Source organism: Squalius cephalus (assembly GCF_949319135.1).
Source record: "Squalius cephalus genome assembly, chromosome: 5".
Classification (NCBI taxonomy): domain Eukaryota; kingdom Metazoa; phylum Chordata; class Actinopteri; order Cypriniformes; family Leuciscidae; genus Squalius; species Squalius cephalus.
In genome coordinates, this window is record NC_137126.1 from 49,130,392 (window position 1) to 49,148,012 (window position 17,621).

Here is a 17,621-nt window from a genome sequence, read left to right on the forward strand (position 1 = left end):
AAATAAATACCTAGGATTATGTTTATTTTCTTCTAATAGGGTTGAAAAATAAGCAGATCTAGCAGCTTTTAAAGCCTCTCTGTATGCAATCGAGCTCTCTTTCCATGAAATGCGAAATACCTCTAGTTGTGTTTTCTTCCAGTTGCGCTCCATTTTTCGGGCTGCTCTCTTAAGGGCCCGAGTGTGCTCGTTGTACCACGGCGTTGGATTATTTTCTTTAATCTTCTTTTAGCGCAACGGAGCAACTGTGTCTAAAGTGCTGGAAAAGAGAGAGTTAAAAGTTTCTGTTGCAATATCGAGTTCTTCTAAGCTATCTGGGATGCTGAGATGATGAAACTGATCAGGAAGATTATTAATAAAGCAATCTTTAGTGGCAGAAGTGATAGGTCTAACACATTTGTAACACGGAGTCGGCTTTGCAGCCTTGGCTAAATGAAGTTTACACGAGACTAGATAATGATCTGAGATGTCATCGCTCTGCTGCAGAATTTCAACGGCATCAACATCTATTCCGTGTGATAATATTAGATCTAGAGTATGATTACGACGATGAGTAGGTCCTGACACGTGTTGTCTAACTCCAATTGAATTTACAATGTCTTTAAATGCCAATCCCAATGCATCTTTTTCATTATCGATGTGTATATTAAAAATCACCAACAATTAGTACTTTATCTGCAGTCAATACTAACTCTGATAGAAAGTCCGCAAATTCTTTGATAAAGTCTGTAAATTCTTTGATAAAGTCTGTATGGTGCCCTGGTGGCCTGTGTACAGTAGCCAGCACAAATCTCAAACATGATTTATCATTTATACTATCTATTTTTACATTAAGCACTAACACTTCAAAAGAATTATATTCGAAACTCGATTTCTTAGTGGTTTTGAAAGTATTACTATAGATTACAGCAACTCCTCCCCCTTTGCGTTTCAGACGAGGCTCATGTTTATAACAGTAATCTTGCGGGGTGGACTCATTTAAAGTAATGTAATCGTTTGGTTTTAGCCAGGTTTCTGTCAAACACAGCACATCTAGGTTATTATCTGAAATCATATCATTAACAATGAGTGCTTTTGAAGTAAGCGATCGAATATTCAGCAACCCAAGCTTTAGCATTTTCACATCTGTATTATAGCTGTTTTTTATTTGTTGAACATCAATTAAATTTTTAACCTTAGATGGGTTTAAACATTTTTTGGATTTCCAAATTCGGGGAACAGACACAGTCTCTATATGATGATAGCTAGGTGAAAGAGGCTCTATGTGATGGGATTTATCTGACCTGGGTGACGCGAGGCCGCTAGCAGACGGTCGGTTTAGCCAGTCTGTCTGCTTCCTGACCTGAGCCCCAGATTGTCATGTTTGAGCTCTAAGACTATGTGCCATATTACTAGAGAGAAGAGCAGCACCATCCCAGGAGGGATGAATACTATCTCTTTTCAACAGGTCAGGTCTGCCCCAAAAACTTTTCCAATTGTCTATGAATTCTATATTATTACACGGATCAAAAGAACTGTCAAGATTTTTCAAAGATGTTCCCTATAAGTTTTGGAATTATAGATTTTAACTTTAATGTTTGACTCTGTTATTTTATAGATGAGTGCATCAAAAGCCCAGGAAAGGTAATTCTGCTCAGACTCGTATGATTAAATCTTTGCACTTCATTATACAGCATATAAGTACCGTATTGCATCACAATTAACGGCTTAAAACTGGATAATTCTGACAATAACTTTTCTAAAATATATAAAATGGCTGTATAAATTCAGCGCTGGTCTGTTTGTCGTTGCAGTGAAGTGAGAATCGGACACTCTCTGAATAAGAAAGAGAAGGAGTTTGTAGCCAGAAGGAGAAATGATGTTCTACAAAGCCTGAAGAAACTTAAGATAACCTGCAGCGAGGTAATATTATACTTTGTTTATCTGCCTGGATATTTATAAATGGTGTTTTAGCTGAACAACATCAATTGTTTGCTAAATCAATCTGTGTTTCAGAACAAAATGGCAAACATTGCATTACTGGGATCTGGAGGAGGAGAAAGAGCCATGGTGGGTTTGCTGGGATCCCTGGATCAACTCCAGAAAGCAGGTCTTCTGGACTGTGTGCTTTATCTGAGCGGAGTCTCTGGATCCACCTGGTACACGCACACACACACACACACACACACACACACACACACACACACACACACACACACACACACACACACACACACACACAGTGTGAATGTCATAAATGAGAGCATATGTTGTTCTTCTGAAGGTGCATGGGCTCCTTATATCAGGAGCCAGACTGGTCCACCAAACTAGAGACTGTGAAAGACAAGATCGTCCAGAGACTCAGCGGTCCTGCAGTCAGCTGGACAGATGCTTATGCCAAACTGAAGAAATATTACAAGGAGAAAGACATATTCAGCTTGACTGACGTCTGGGCAGCCATGTTCGTTACAACAATTGTGAAAGAGGTCTGTAACTATTCATAATACAACACTCAATGATGTATGATCTTAAAGGAACAGTTCACTTAAAAATGTAAATTCCGTCCTCATTAGGGGCTTTCGCACCAGAGGATTCAGAACCTTTTCATAGTTTCCTTCGATTTTTCACAAATTTCAGTTCTAGGAACTCCTTTTGGAGGAACTAATTTGGCTCCTACTTCAGAGTCGGGTCTTAACCATAGACTGTAAAAAAAAAAATTGGTTGATGGGCCCCACTGACTTCCATAGTAGTAAAAAAAATATAGAAGTGAAGTCAAAAGTCTAAGACCATATTGAAAATCTGAGATTTATAAACGATTCCTAACTGTCGTAGGCCAGTGAGAGCTGTGTGTGTAAACCTCACTCCCCTGATCTCAAGAGTAACTAGAGACTGCAGGTATGGCAAGCCATTTTAACATTTAATCATTTTAACCTAGTCTCTATTTTCATGCTACTAGTACTTATTTTTTAGATACTAGTATCTATTCCATTAAGTACTAGTACTTATTCATTAGATACTCAAGGTATTTTTCACTTGAGGTTGATTGTGACTGAATAAATTGTCCCAGGTCTCTTTTCTACATGTACCAACATAATAAATACTAACAGCCAGAGGTGTGGACTCGAGTCATGTGACTTGGACTCGAGTCAGACTCGAGTCATGAATTTGATGACTTCAGACTCGACTCGACAAAATGTACAAAGACTTGCAACTCGACTTGGACTTTAACATAAATGACTCGTGTCTTCACTTGGACTTGCGCCTTTTGACTCGAGAAGACTTGCTACTTCCCATGAAAACTGGGGAAAAAAATGTCCACAAGGCCGCGCCGCTCTCAGTTTATCTGCATCTGTGAAAAAAATGTGCACCACCTGTATGCATGGAGAGAGCGCGCGCGCTGCCTGCACGACATCCAATCACTGTAGTCACAAGTTGTTTTGATTCGACAGCATCTAACGCCCGTTTCATGCATACTCCGTTTTCAGTGCGTATGCCCCAGCGGTGCGTATTTTTTTCCATACCCATGTTAACAGGTCAGAGCTTTCACACTGCACGCGGTTGCAGTCCGTCAATCCGTTCCAGTTGCAGTGCGTATACAGCAGTGCCGCGATCGTTTCCGCACCGAGTCTATTTCTGCTGTGCTGCACGCGCTGAATTAAAGTGACAGCGCATGTTTCATGGTCAAAATGAACACAGACAGATTGACCTAAAAACGTAGTAATTTCACCATAAATGTGATTAATTAAATAAAATGTAGTAATCTCACCATAAATGTATTTAATTAAATACTATTTTCACTTTAAGACCAGGGTAAAGCAAGGAAAACTACAATTTACCTCAACAAGGCGATAATGAAGTTGAACGACACTCGTCTCATTCGTGGAGGTGGAAAAACATGTTCCTTGTGACATGCGAGATTTATTGTATTAATTTAAATATAAAAGAAAAGGCATGAGAGTCGGCCTACATGGTTAAATATTTGACCACTTGCTTTAAGAACTTAATATAAGTAGAAGTAATGCATTGAATAATAGGCCTACGTTGTTTAAATTGTGTTTAAACGTGAATACGTCTATTAAAGAATGTATAGGTGTACAAAGAGAATCGCAATGCTGAGACGTTAAGACCGGGGTAAATCAAGGGAAAATACATATTTCAACAAGGCAACATAATGAACACTCGTCTCATTCGTGGAGGTGGAAAAACAGGTTCTTTGTGACATGCAAGATTTATTGTATAAAGATTTAAATTATGCAAAGAGTCTGCTGTTTTTGTCAATTTTAAGTTTTCATTTAAAATGTAGGCTATGCGATTTTAACCCTTTCATGCACGAATTATGATATCCTCAGTCAGGATTTTTTTCCTATGTGTTTTTATTGCTCTTAGGGCATGAAAAACAAGAATTGATTTTTATTTTATTTTTTTACAAATTTTTCAAAGAGATCTTCAGATGTCCACTTGAGTGGACAGCATGCATTTGGTTTAAACTTAAGATATACTAGATTTAATATAAGACAATAATCAAACACATAAAGTATGTGAATTTAACGAACTAATCAATACAATTATATCAAATCATGTGAAAACTATAAAATATATACAAAAAATCTAAATGCAAAATATTGCAAAGGCTTCATACAACTTCATACAAGTTGCACTTGGCGTATCTTTGATATCAGAACATGAGGACATGATTCCATCAGATTTTTCTACAGTCTGTCAAGGTACAACTGTGGAAACCACTCAGATGCTCCCTCCAGTGCACCAGAGTATGGAGATTTACCCTTATTAGCTGATAATTCTGATTATGTTCAAGATGGACATGCACATTTCTATCATAGCCCTCCTCTGAGAAAACCTAGCGATACGTTTTTTCAATCTCATCTGAAATGATCAGTGTTGGGGGTAACGCACTACAACTAACATGCATGACCCATTCAGATTACTTTTTTGATGTTACAAGTAAAGTAATGTGTTACAAGTAACATGCATTACCTAATCAGATTACTTTTTGATCTAACAGGTAATTAACTACAAGTAATGTGCATTACCTAATCAGATTACTTTTTAATGTAACAAGTAAAGAAACGCATTACAAGTAACATGCATTACATAATCAGATTACTTTGTGATGTTATGAGTAAAGAAATGCATTAAAATAATGCATATTACATAATCAGATTACTTTTTGATGTTATGAGTAAGGAAACGCATTACAAGTAACATGCATTATGTAATCAGATTACTTTTTGATGTTATGAGTAAAGAAACACATTACAAGTAACATGCATTACGTAATCAGATTACTTTTTGATGTTATGAGTAAAAAAACACATTACAATAACGTGCATTATGAAATCAGATTACTTTTTGATCTAACAAATAAAGTAATGCATTACAAGTGTCATACATATGTAATCACATGACTTTTTTCAATGTCAATGAAAATTACTTTCTAATAATACAAGTACATTTATTTACAGTAAAATAGTTACTGCAGATTAAGTTTTTAAGTTTTAAATTTCAAAAACAATATTCACATTATAATTATGAATTGTAGCTGAAATATAGCAGTTGATGCATGACGTCCACTACAGTGGACATGTGATTAATCAGAGTTTTCTCTCAATCTAAAATCAAAACTTGGAAAATTTTACTGTGATATGACTCATTAGATATTGCTTGATGCTGCAATATTTTTTTTACCTCCAAGAGTCTCCTAGATTCGAAGGAATGGGTGGATATTCTGGAGCAACTTGGCATGTCTGACTGACCCTTGGCCATCTTAGTTTGGAGGGGGGAAAAATCGAAACACAAAGGCTTGCCACTTGATTGCAATTTATAGGATGATGCACAAGGGTCCAATGAAGAGATTGATGTGCAACTTTGCCATAAAAACCCGTGCAAATTCAAGAAAATGCATTTTTAATAGCTGTCCACTGTAGTGACCACTATGCGTGAAAGGGTTAATATAAGTACATGGTTAAATATTTTACCACTTGCTTGAGCAACTTAATATATAATTATATAAGAGTAATGCATTAAATAATACGTTGTTTAAATTGTATTTAAACGTGCATACATCTATTAAAGAGTGTATAGGTGTAAGAGAATCGCAATGCTGACAAAAAAAAACTTTTTTTAAATAAAAGTTGCTAATAACTTCTGGATTTGAAATACAAATAGTGAGTTTGTATTTGTGGTACAGCCGCGGATCACGCACTGCAAACGCAGCATATGTGAAAGCACTATTGCGCATGCTGGTCTTGCACCGCATACGCACTGCAACACGCACCGCATACGCACTGCACACGGAGTATGTGTGAAACGGCGTAAGCAGGCAAGACAACCAATGAAGCGCAACAAGCAACAACGTGCCAGTTGGCAAAAGGATAGAGCCAGTTGGCTCTCTCTCTCTCTCTCTCTCTCTCTCTCTCACACACACACACACCAGTCTATATGGAGGCATTCCAATTATTCAGATTTCAGATTTTTATTCAGACATTTAACAAATGATGACATAAATCAACATAAAGTCTGAAATGGAATAGGCAGAAGCAGAAGCTTATTGCGCCTATCCCAGTGTATTTACAAAACCTAAACAGTAAAAGCTGCCAATATCTTATACATGCAGTTATACATTTTTTTTTTTTTTTTAAATCGTCACAAAGAAGAAAAAAAAGAAAAGAAAAACAATCATCTTAATTTTACATCCTTAGCATCCATTCTCAATGTATTTTTTTATAATTGATTTCTTCAAAAAAAAAATTAAATTGAATTAAGGTTTTACAGTTTTTTAGCTCTTGGTCCAACTCACTCCACACATTAATCCCAACAAAAGAAATACAATGCTGCTTTGCACTCGTTCTCACATATGTTTTTTGAAACATTTCTTCCTTTCGGAAATTATAAACGCAGTCTCGTTTTTGGAACAATCCCTGGATATGCACTGGTGACTTGTTATGGCTTATATTATACATAAATTGCGCTGTTTTAAACTCAACCAAATCCTTCAATTTTAGTGCTTTTAGTTTAATGAAGAGCTCATTTGTATGGGCCCTGTAATCCACTTTATTCACAATGCGGATCGCTCTTTTTTGAATGATACTTATTGGATTAAGATTGGTTTTGTAAGTGTGTCCCCAAACTTCTAGGCCATAGGTCATGTACGGAAGAACCAGGGAACAGTATAAAATATATAGATTTTTTTTCATTTAAGAGTTCTTTAACTTTGGATATTATTGCAAGAGATTTACATAGCTTTGCCCTGATATGTGGCTTCCAGCTAAGCTTATTTTGTAAAAGTACTCCAAGAAATTTTATTTCATTCACTCGTTCTATCTCAGTATCATTTATTCTTAAATTTATGCACACATTAATGGCACGATTTCCGAAAACTATAAATTTGGTTTTATTTAAATTAAGGGTTAACTTATTAGAATCAAACCACTTCTTTAACAATGATAATTGTTTTTCAACTATATCTATCAATGCTTCTAAATTTTTACCACAACTAAGCATGCTGGTGTCATCAGCAAATAAAATAAGGTTTGATGTTTTTGAAACTAAACAAAGATCGTTTATATACATAAGAAACAAAAACGGACCCAACACTGACCCCTGTGGCAGCCCGCAGGTAACTGTCAGCAGCTGGGAATCAGTGCCATTGGTGCCAAATGTAAGCTGCAAGCTGTGCATTGTTCTAGTGCAATATGCTGTTGAAATACAAGCATTTTTTGTGAAAATTAAATTTTCAGTTTTTTACTGTATTTGATTAATGTCATTGTATAAAAAGAGGTTTAAAAAATACAAAACTCACAGACATACATGATTTGTATACATTTTATTTCTGTGGTAAGAGGACTTGAAATGACTCGAAACTAAAATGGTAGGACTTTGGACTCGACTTGAGACTTGTTGGCTTTGACTTTTGACTCAACTCGGGACTTGCCTCATCTTTGACTCGACTTGACTCGGGACTCGAGGGCAAAGACTTGAGACTTACTTGTGACTTGCATAACAATGACTTTGTCCCACCTCTGCTAACAGCTGCTGAATTTTTTTCTCTTCAGATAGACAAACACACACTCTCAGATCAGCGAGACCAACATAAAGACCCGTTTCCCATTTACACAGTGATCGACAAGCAATGCAAACAGAGAAAAGATGGAGGTGTGTGTGTGTGTGTGTGTGTGTGTGTGTGTGCCCTTGTTTATATTACATTGTGGGGACCAAATGTCCCCATAAGAATAGTAAAACCTGAGATCACCTACATTGTGGGGACCAGTCAGCGGCCCCCACTTTTCAAAAGGCTTATAAATCACACAGGATGAGTTGTTTTGAGAAAGTAAAAATGCAGAATGTTTCCTGTGATGGGTAGGTTTAGGGGCAAGGTTAGTGTAAGGGGACAGAATATACAGTTTGTACGGTATAAAAACCATTACGTCTATGGAGAGTCCCCACAAAGATAGCGAACCAGACATGTGTGTGTGTGTGAGAGAGAGATAGACAGACAGAGTTAATGTGTGTGTGTCAGCTGTTATATGGATGTGTTTCTGTCTGCAGACCCCTGGTTTGAGTTCACTCCATATGAAGCCGGTTATTCCCTCATTGGAGCGTTTGTGGAAACATCCAACTTTGGCAGCAAGTTTGAAAATGGCCGTAAGATCAAGAACCAGCCTGAGATTGACATGCTGTACCTGCAAGGTAACAAACTCTGTGTGACAGGAGAGTTTATTCATATTTATAATATCAACCTATATTCTCTTGATTCTCCTTTATACATTGACCTGAATTACAGAATAGTGTATAATAGATCAATAGTGTCTGGGATTGATCTGGAGATCAGGGGTCTCATTTATCAAGCCTCTGAGAATTACTCACAAGAACACTGCTAAGAATTGACTTAAGAGTAAAACAAATCTCAGAGCTGCTTCTAAAAGTTAGTTATCAAGCATATCAGTAGTAATTTAAGTGAAGTGTAGGACTAAATCTTAAAGGAGAACTCCGGTCAATTTTAACATTGAGCTCATTTTTTTGTACATTTGGAGTGCTGTCAATACAGAGAACAACGACAAAAATCGGTGTTGCCTACACCGAGTTATTCTATTTTTAAAATTTGCACCCTGTTGACTTCAATAGGGCAAGTACTAAACCTGCTTTTAGGCTCTTAACATCCTTGATGTGTCATTACAAGTGCACAGAAAATGTGAGTGATTCCTTCTGAGTGAACACGAGTGAGTCTGACTGCAGTAGATGTAAAAGATATGTATAAAAATGATGTTATTTAAGCCAGCGCAAATACCTGTGTTTACATCCTGTTTTTCGGTTGAAGTCCAAAGTAGTCGATTGCCGAGTTCACGCGCATAGGTTTAGTTCTTATTTAAGAATATTCTCAGATAAATTGACATTGAATGGTGAAAGTTTACATTCAACACACATTTGACAATAAATAATTTTCAAGAGAATACATTATGATATACACATTGGAAATCAAAGATAAACACAGTTTCCACCATGTCTTCATTACACATTTTAAACTGCTGTGCTGATAACTGATATAGCCTAGATTTTATGATATAATCAGCCACTGTGGACTCCAAAAGAAAACTGAATTGGGAGGAAGAAGTGCAGCCGTTTGCTGAATTAGTTGAATAGCGGAAACATGTTATAAAGGCAAGTTCAGCCCAACATTAACCAGCGCTGACAAAGATGATTCCTGCTCTGTCCAAACGATACTGTTTAATTAACCACTTGTCGTCAAACATTTCAAAAACATTCTTCCTCTCCTGAAAGATTTGCGCACGTCTCTGTCTCAGTGCATCACAAGCCTTTACTGGACTTTTACACTAAAGTAGGTGTAAATTTCATGAATTCTCAGCACTTAAGACTACGAGATTTTGAGAAGCTTAATAAATACGGGCCTGGGTCTGTCAAAACTGAAATATAAAGCATTCAAATTAGAAATGCTGAAAAATCATTAAAATCATTTCACCAACACAATGAGGTGCTGCTTTTCAACATAAACCTTCTTATTACACAGTGATTTAAAGGAAAGATCATTTTTGCTTAAGAATAAGACTGTTTGTATTACGCATTTTATTTTAAAAATGATACATTTTTGATTATTGTGAACACTTTTAAACTTAAACCCATCCTGTGTTTTCTGCAGCTCTGTGCGGCAGCGCTTTAGCTGATGGAAAAGAGATCCTTAAATTCCTCTGGGAAAAAATAAAAGGTGCAACTTCATTTGTTCTGGTTTCTAAAGCTGAGAGTCATTTCATTATCATTTGAACCTTAATTCTATTTGATCCCCCCCCCCCCCCCCCCAGAGTTCCTACACCATATCGGACCTTTTGAAACACAAACAGAAATGATGATGTGTACGGGATCGAGTGAAGGTAAAGCATTTATTACAGTTTTTATTTATTGACAAGTGTATTTATCTTTTGTGGTATATGTGGAAGATCATTCAGTGCTGTGGTTCTGAAACTCTGGAATTCTCTTCCTCTAACTCTTTGTTACATTTCTACTATACACTCAACTAAAAACCACTTGTATTGTCCTATGTGATGCATACTAATGGTTAATGCTGGGTTTTTGTTATCTTCTTGTACAGCATCCTAGAGCTTGGGAAAGGCGCTTTATAAATACAAATTATTATTATTATTAGTTTGTCTAATGATCTGTTCATGCTTCCTGCTGAGGAATAAAAAGTTAAACTCTATACTGATGAAAAATAAAAGTGAGCCATAATGATGATTGTCACCTGAAAAAAACGGATATCTGAATGTCATAAATTTGGGGATGGAAAGCACTTGATATTCAAGACATTTTGCCCTCTGTTCAAGTTTGTTCAATGTGTGTTTTCTTCAGAAGAGTCAAACTCCCGTCCCATAAACGATTGTTACCAGGTGCTCATTGATCTCGTGGACATGAATCTCTTGGTTTTGAATGGCGAAGATCCGTCAGCTCTTGAAAAATGCATCAGAAAAAAGCTGAGCGGTAAGAATACACAAAAGTGTGCTAGAAAATGTGTCTTTAATGCCCTTTCAGCAAAATTTTAACAGTAAAATAAACTATAAACTAATTGATGAAATAGTAATATGCAAAAACATCTAATTAACACAAGATACACAAACCTGCATCAGATTAAATAACTCAATCATGTTCTCCTCTTTTCACAGATATCACTGGAGGCAAACATGAGCTGATTTATCAATTAGAGCATTTGGAAACCCCAAAAATAGATGCTGAGTACGTGAAACAAATCACTGAGGATGTGTTTAATTTTATGAGTAGTTACTGCAGCTTCATGGATATTGGTAGGTTTACCTGTCTTTATAATGTGTTGATTTGCATAATGTACTTCGTTTTTTATTTTCTAGCCAAGATTAATGCATAAACCGAAATGTGCTTTACTCTAAGCTTCCATAAAGCTTCAATTAGCACCATCTTAGTGAAAAACAAATATACTAAAATGTATTTGAAATACATTTACATATTTATTTTCTTAATAAAAATACCCTGCAATTGTACTTTTGGAATGCCAAACGGTATTCTTAAAGTCTGCTAAACTGGAACAACTAATTTTGTACTTAATACACTTTAATTGTGAGGAAATAGTGCTGAGGTCCAAGATATACTTAAAGGGTACATAACATGCACAGTTTCACCTAATCTCATGTTAATCTTGAGTACCTATAGAGTAGTAGTGCATCCTTAATATCTCAAAAAAGTGTTTAGTTTTATTATATTTATAAAAGAAAAATACAGCTTTCCGATTCTCTCCGGAAAAATCAAGCGGTAGTACTTGATTTCCAGCAAAAGACAGAAATCTGATCCAGTTGTACTTACATGAATTGGGTCTTTTATCACTGGGACCACTCCACGTTTTAATAGCAAACGATTTGCAAATCCAGCGTCGACCTGAGCCTTGTTAATAAAACATTCGTCACTGAAATGGCCAGAACACACAACCGCACTTCCTACACTCCGTTGCTGCCCCGGAAAAACAAACGGCATCCACTGTTCCTGTAACACTGGGTTCTTTGGAAAGCTGGACACGGTAAGCTTTCCCTCACATCCAAATACACACTTTTTTGGAGACATTCTTGAACAAATCCTATGCAGCGCTGCCGATGATTTCCTGTTGAAGCGCGTTGATGTGCGCGGTCTCGCTCTCCTCTAGTCGACGTGTGCGCGGGCGAGCTTTTCCGAGAGAAATGCTCATAAAAGGAGTTCCACTCTTATCTACGTCATTAGATCCACGATAAAAAAAACCCCAGCCGAAACTTGTACCAACCCGGAAGTAAGATTTTCAGCACAGAAATTCTCCGTTATTCGTCCAAAATATTTTTTTTAAACTTTGCCCATGTTTAACATGAGAATCCATCTCTTTAACACTGTAAACAACTCTGAATACATGAAACACCATGGTACCCCCCCCCCCCCTTTAAGTATATTTTATTTTTATATTTGCTAAAGTAGAACAATTGTAAGTATACTTTAAGTACACTTTAAATATCATGCATTTAAAATGGATATTATACAGCAATCATACAATCCTTATTAATAATGATATTAAAACACATTTTAGGCATAATATTAAGACATGTGCAGTGAGAAATAATGAAATACTAAAAAAGTTTAATTGTAATTTTATATCAGTAAGTATTAAGTGATATGTCAATGTTAATGGATTTAAAATATAGTTTGGTATAGGGTTTTTTTTCCACTAGGGTAAAGAAAAAGGTTTTAACAGACTGATGCCACAGAAGAACCATTAGACATCCAATGATGTACTTTAAATCTGAAGAATCTATCATGAAACATGTCTCCAAAGAACCGTATAGTCAACTAAAACATATACGGAATATAAAACAGTATCAGAAGCATTTACTGAATTTAAGAACCACCGTATTTGTTTTACAGGTCTTTGGGCGAGTATTTTTGATTGCATGGGCCAGTGGATCTGGGGCAGGAAATATGACTTTCTTTACAACATGAAAGGTGAGAACAGAAACTCAGACAGATGCTAACTGGAAATTCATTGTGAATAATATAATAATGCTGTGATCCCTCAGATGAAGCAGTGCCCTCCGCTCTTCTGGAAAGTGAGACGAGAGACTATGAAGATGCTGGACTGTTGCTGAACTCCCCCTATTTCCCAGTGCTGAGAGAAGAGAGACACATCGACCTCATCATTTCACTGGATTTCAGTGACACTGATCCTTTCAAGGTATAATACAAAGAGAATTCACTCATAGAAGTTCATTTGAAGAAATAAATCCCCTAGAAATCATCATTGACTCCCTCCCATGACGTTCCAAACCCGTGTCTTCTTCAACAGGAAATAACCTGCTTTTTTCCTCATGACATTCATAGTGACAGAGTTCAGACTAATCTAAAATAAACATTACCAGATCATTTCAGATGCTGTATGTCAAAAAACAAGAAAGTAAACCATTTTTAAAAAAGCATGGGTTTTCATCTAACCATAATACTTTGAGAGTGCTGTCCGCTAGCATTCCTATTTCCGATTTCGGTGAATACTTTAAATTTAAACATGAAATCTCTGTCTAACCTAGCCTGGTAAAAACCAGACCATTCTCAGTAGTAACTGAGTTATGGTCTGGCAAAGCTTCTTTAATAACTCATTTCCAAAGGGGCGTCACCAACTGACGTCACTCAAATACCTCTTGGAGCAATTGGATAGACCTAAAACTCCTAAAACCAATCAGAGCGATCGGCATCGTGTAAAGCCATATGTAAAGCCATATCCACTAAGCCATAAAAGTATGTACTCTTTTTGTGAAGAAAATGTATTTACTTTTGAATGTGTAGCAAAGTAGGCAAGCTTTGGGACATACTACTTCGTCATCTCTATCGGACGGATCTGTCGCGTGCATCCTGTCACGTAAACTGACCTGTCAATCATCTTGTCACATTTAAAATCCTCTATTAAATCTAATTTAATTTCTTACCGTTTCGGAGAGAAATGTAGTAGCACGTTCATCTGCCAGTGGGTCTTTCATGGAGACTGTCCTCATGTGTTTGCAATATGAATATAATAATGCATTTAAAAGTTGAACGGACGTCGCTCAAATGCCTCTGGGCGCAATTGGATAGACGTAAAACCAATCAGAGCGATCGTCATTGTGTAAAGCCCGCCTCAACGTTTCTGATTGGTGCCTCGATTTGGACGGATTAGAAATGGGCTTGAATGAGCTCTTTGCCAGACTACTTGCAGAGCAAATCTAAATTTGCCGGAAGTTGTCTGTGTTTTCCCAGGCTATGTCTAACCCTTTTAATCAAACAATAATGTCTTTTCTTCCACTGCAGACAGTGACGGATGCTGCTGAGACGTGCGGGAAACTAAAGATCCCTTTCCCTGAGGTCAACATTCCTAATGAAGACATAAAGAAACCGAAGGACTTCTATGTGTTCAAAGGCCAAAACGCTCCAACCGTGATCCACATCCCTCTCTTTAATGTGGTCAACTGTGGAGGCAAGTTATGATCTTACAATGTCCTGAATAAAACTGAGATATCAACTGTGTTCTGATTCAAGCCTGTTAATGTTTCTTCAGATGATATTGAGAAGTGGAGGAAGAAATATACCACTTTTCAAGCTTCTTACAGCGCTAAGATGATCACTAAACTGATGGAGGTCGCTGGAAAAAACATCACAAACAACAAAGACAAACTGCTGGAGGAGATTCGTCAGGCCATGAAAAAAACAAAAGATGAATAATAAATATCAGTGGTGTGCAGTGTTATGAAACAAGGCGGCAGAGTCCTCACTGTGTGTTTTAATGTAAATTCCAGTTACACTTAATGTGGACACATTTTTGACGCATGTGAAATGTGCATGAAAACATGTGGACGGAGCAATAGGCCAATCATTATGTTTTTTTCTGTTTAATGTTAAAACGTTTCTGCATGTTTCAGTCTGTTAATATAAACAGCTGATCATTAATAATCAAATCAACCATAACACACAGATTGATTTACAACTATGATTGCTGATTAAAATACTGTATTACTTTGCTTCTATTCCAATTAATTAATAAATCATTCTCTACAAATATGTTTTTGTCCCGGTCATTTGATATCAAACAGCACAAATGCTGATTATTATGAAACTGATTGTGGTCCTGGATTCTGATTGGACAATCCAGAGAGAGAGAGAGAGAGAGAGAGAGAGAGAGAGAGAGAGAGAGAGAGAGAGAGAAACCAAACTCACCCCATTGGCTTGATGCTACCACTGGTGCATAAATTAGAAATAATAATAATAATAATAATAAAATACTAGAAATAAAAATACATTGGGGCAAAACAACAACAACTACAACAACAAACAACAAAAAATCCATTGAAAATATTTTAATAATAATACATTTAATTGATTTAGAAAACAAGTACAATAGAATAAATAAAAGTAATTGAAACAAATATTTTCAAATAAAATTGACGAAATAATTTGGACATAGGGAAATTGCAGAATAATTAAAGGTCCCGTTATATGCCCCTTTTCACAAGATGTAAAATAAGTCTCTGATGTCCCCAGAGTGTGTATGTGAAGTTTGAGCTCAAAATACCCAACAGATCATTTTTTACAGCATGTTTAAATTGACATTTTTTGGGGCTCAGAAAAACGAGCTGTTTCAGTGTGTGCCCTTTAAATGCAAATGAGCTGCTGCAGCACGGCACAGGGGGCGGAGCTTCATGAGCTCGCACACAGTCTGTCAGGAAAAATTCATCTCACAGAATGATGATAATATCAGAAACTCTCAGTAACGGTGTTCATTTCGAGTCGGACAATAATGCCTACAGAGTCAGAGTGCTGTATAGAGATGAAACAGGTATAGTTTAGTAGTTTAATTACGGTTATTATAACGTATTTGTCATCTGCTTGTAGGCTATGTATCCATTATTTATTAATAGCCTACAAGTCTGCTGTCTGAATGATGATCAAACATGTACTGATGAGTTTAATAAAGTTTATTATACATCACACAAAAGATGAAGCGTCAGTTTTACTTCAGAAAATCACCGTAAGAGCTGAGTAAACACAGTAGCCTAAGTTATAAGAAGTGCGCAAGTAGCCAGTAGAGTTGAGGGAGCATTCCTGTGGGCGGAGGTTAGTCAAGAAACGGTTCTAGTGACATCACTAAAGAAGGAAGTAGAGGGGTGTAGTCCAATCGAGCCGTTTTTTGTAGTCAACTTCTGTTAAATAAAATATCTCGCTTGGCATTGAACTTTGAGCTTTATAATTTTACAGATATTATTTATGCTCTAACAGCAACATTACACACTAACTAAAGTTTGAAACATGGGATCACGCAGAACGGGACCTTTAAAAAATAATTTTTAAAAACTATAAATCTGGGGCCTGTACCATGAAGGTAGCTGAACAAACTCGGGGTTACAGGATAAGTTTTGAGTTGACAAAACCAAACCGATGCAATCAGGCTTTATTGGTACCATGATGCAGCTCATCAACTTTCTCTGTCAACTCAGGCTTTGATCCTTAAGCTATGATTACTCCACGCGCATAAAAGAGTGACGTCGACACTGAACAACCAATCGTGGGTCGCGATTTTTCCGCGGAGGAGCAAGAGATAATCATTCATAATTACGATGAATTTAAATATGTATTTCAAGCTCGAAACAATACGGTCTCTGCGGCCAAAGCAAGAGAAGACTGTTGGAGAAAGATTGCTGATTGTTAATGTGTAAGTTAAACAAATACGTTCTATATTTATGTAAAATTATGTATGTGTAGCCTATACGTGTAATATAGCCTATAGCCTATTTTTATAATATATAAAAATGTGCATGTACCGGTACTAAGAAAAATTTATATTCATTGATTTTTAGATGCAACCCCAACTCCAAATGTTCTTGGCTGCAGATAAAGACAAAATATAAAAATATAATTCAAAGTGGTGAGTATTTACCACAACCTTTTATTACTTTTGTGAACATTTTATCACAAACACTTGTTTGCAGCAAACAGAAATAAAGAGTTAAATTCAGAAAACCAGAATACATTGGCGGAGGAGTTGGCTCTGAGTAGGCAATAAGGGACGGACGATTATGGATGTGATTACAGGTGCTGTACAATCTGACCCTGGTGCTGGCTCCTCTTAGCAAGTAACACTGGGTAGCCTACGTGTACAATACATTACTACTTTTTTAAGTTTTAAATATGGCTGACTGTATGTTCTGCAGTAGAGGGAAATACAGTGTCCCTGTTGAAGCCAGCATACATACACAGTCTCCCACACAGAGGTCAGTATGAAGCAGACAGAACACCAAACATAACCTGTTTTACAACAGTTATGCTTTACATTGGCCTATTTTTATTTATTAAGGTGGAGGAAATGATGAAGACACTCTGTCTGTGTGTTCTCAGACAGTTGCTGATGTGAATGCTCTGGGCTTTTTATTATGGCAAACATCTGAACGTGTGGCATAAAAAGGGACTGGACCTTACACATCTCTTTTATTGTAGGATTTTTCACAACCTGCCCCAGAAACTGAAGCCTCTACCTCAATGGCCTTCAGAAGAAATGTGTAAGGATTTAAAACCCTTGACATAAATTACAGTCAGTCCTGTGTTTGTAGGAAGTCAAG

The 17,621-nt window shown here is 36.7% G+C and overlaps 1 protein-coding gene across 1 annotated transcript; it reads left to right on the plus strand.

The window, feature by feature from the left end:
• Window positions 1–1,597: 1,597 nt before the first annotated feature.
• LOC307159168 (cytosolic phospholipase A2 gamma-like) lies at window positions 1,598–14,733 on the plus strand (the record flags this gene model as incomplete). The annotated part of the gene is made up of 13 exons (XM_079872380.1): window positions 1,598–1,623; window positions 1,794–1,902; window positions 1,996–2,138; window positions 2,264–2,469; window positions 8,056–8,151; window positions 8,545–8,685; window positions 10,151–10,216; window positions 10,855–10,983; window positions 11,166–11,303; window positions 12,913–12,990; window positions 13,065–13,219; window positions 14,323–14,488; window positions 14,570–14,733. The coding sequence occupies 13 exons, from the start codon at window positions 1,598–1,600 to the stop codon at window positions 14,731–14,733; spliced, it is 1,617 nt and encodes a 538-aa protein (XP_079728506.1).
• Between the last annotated feature and the right edge of the window lie 2,888 nt (window positions 14,734–17,621).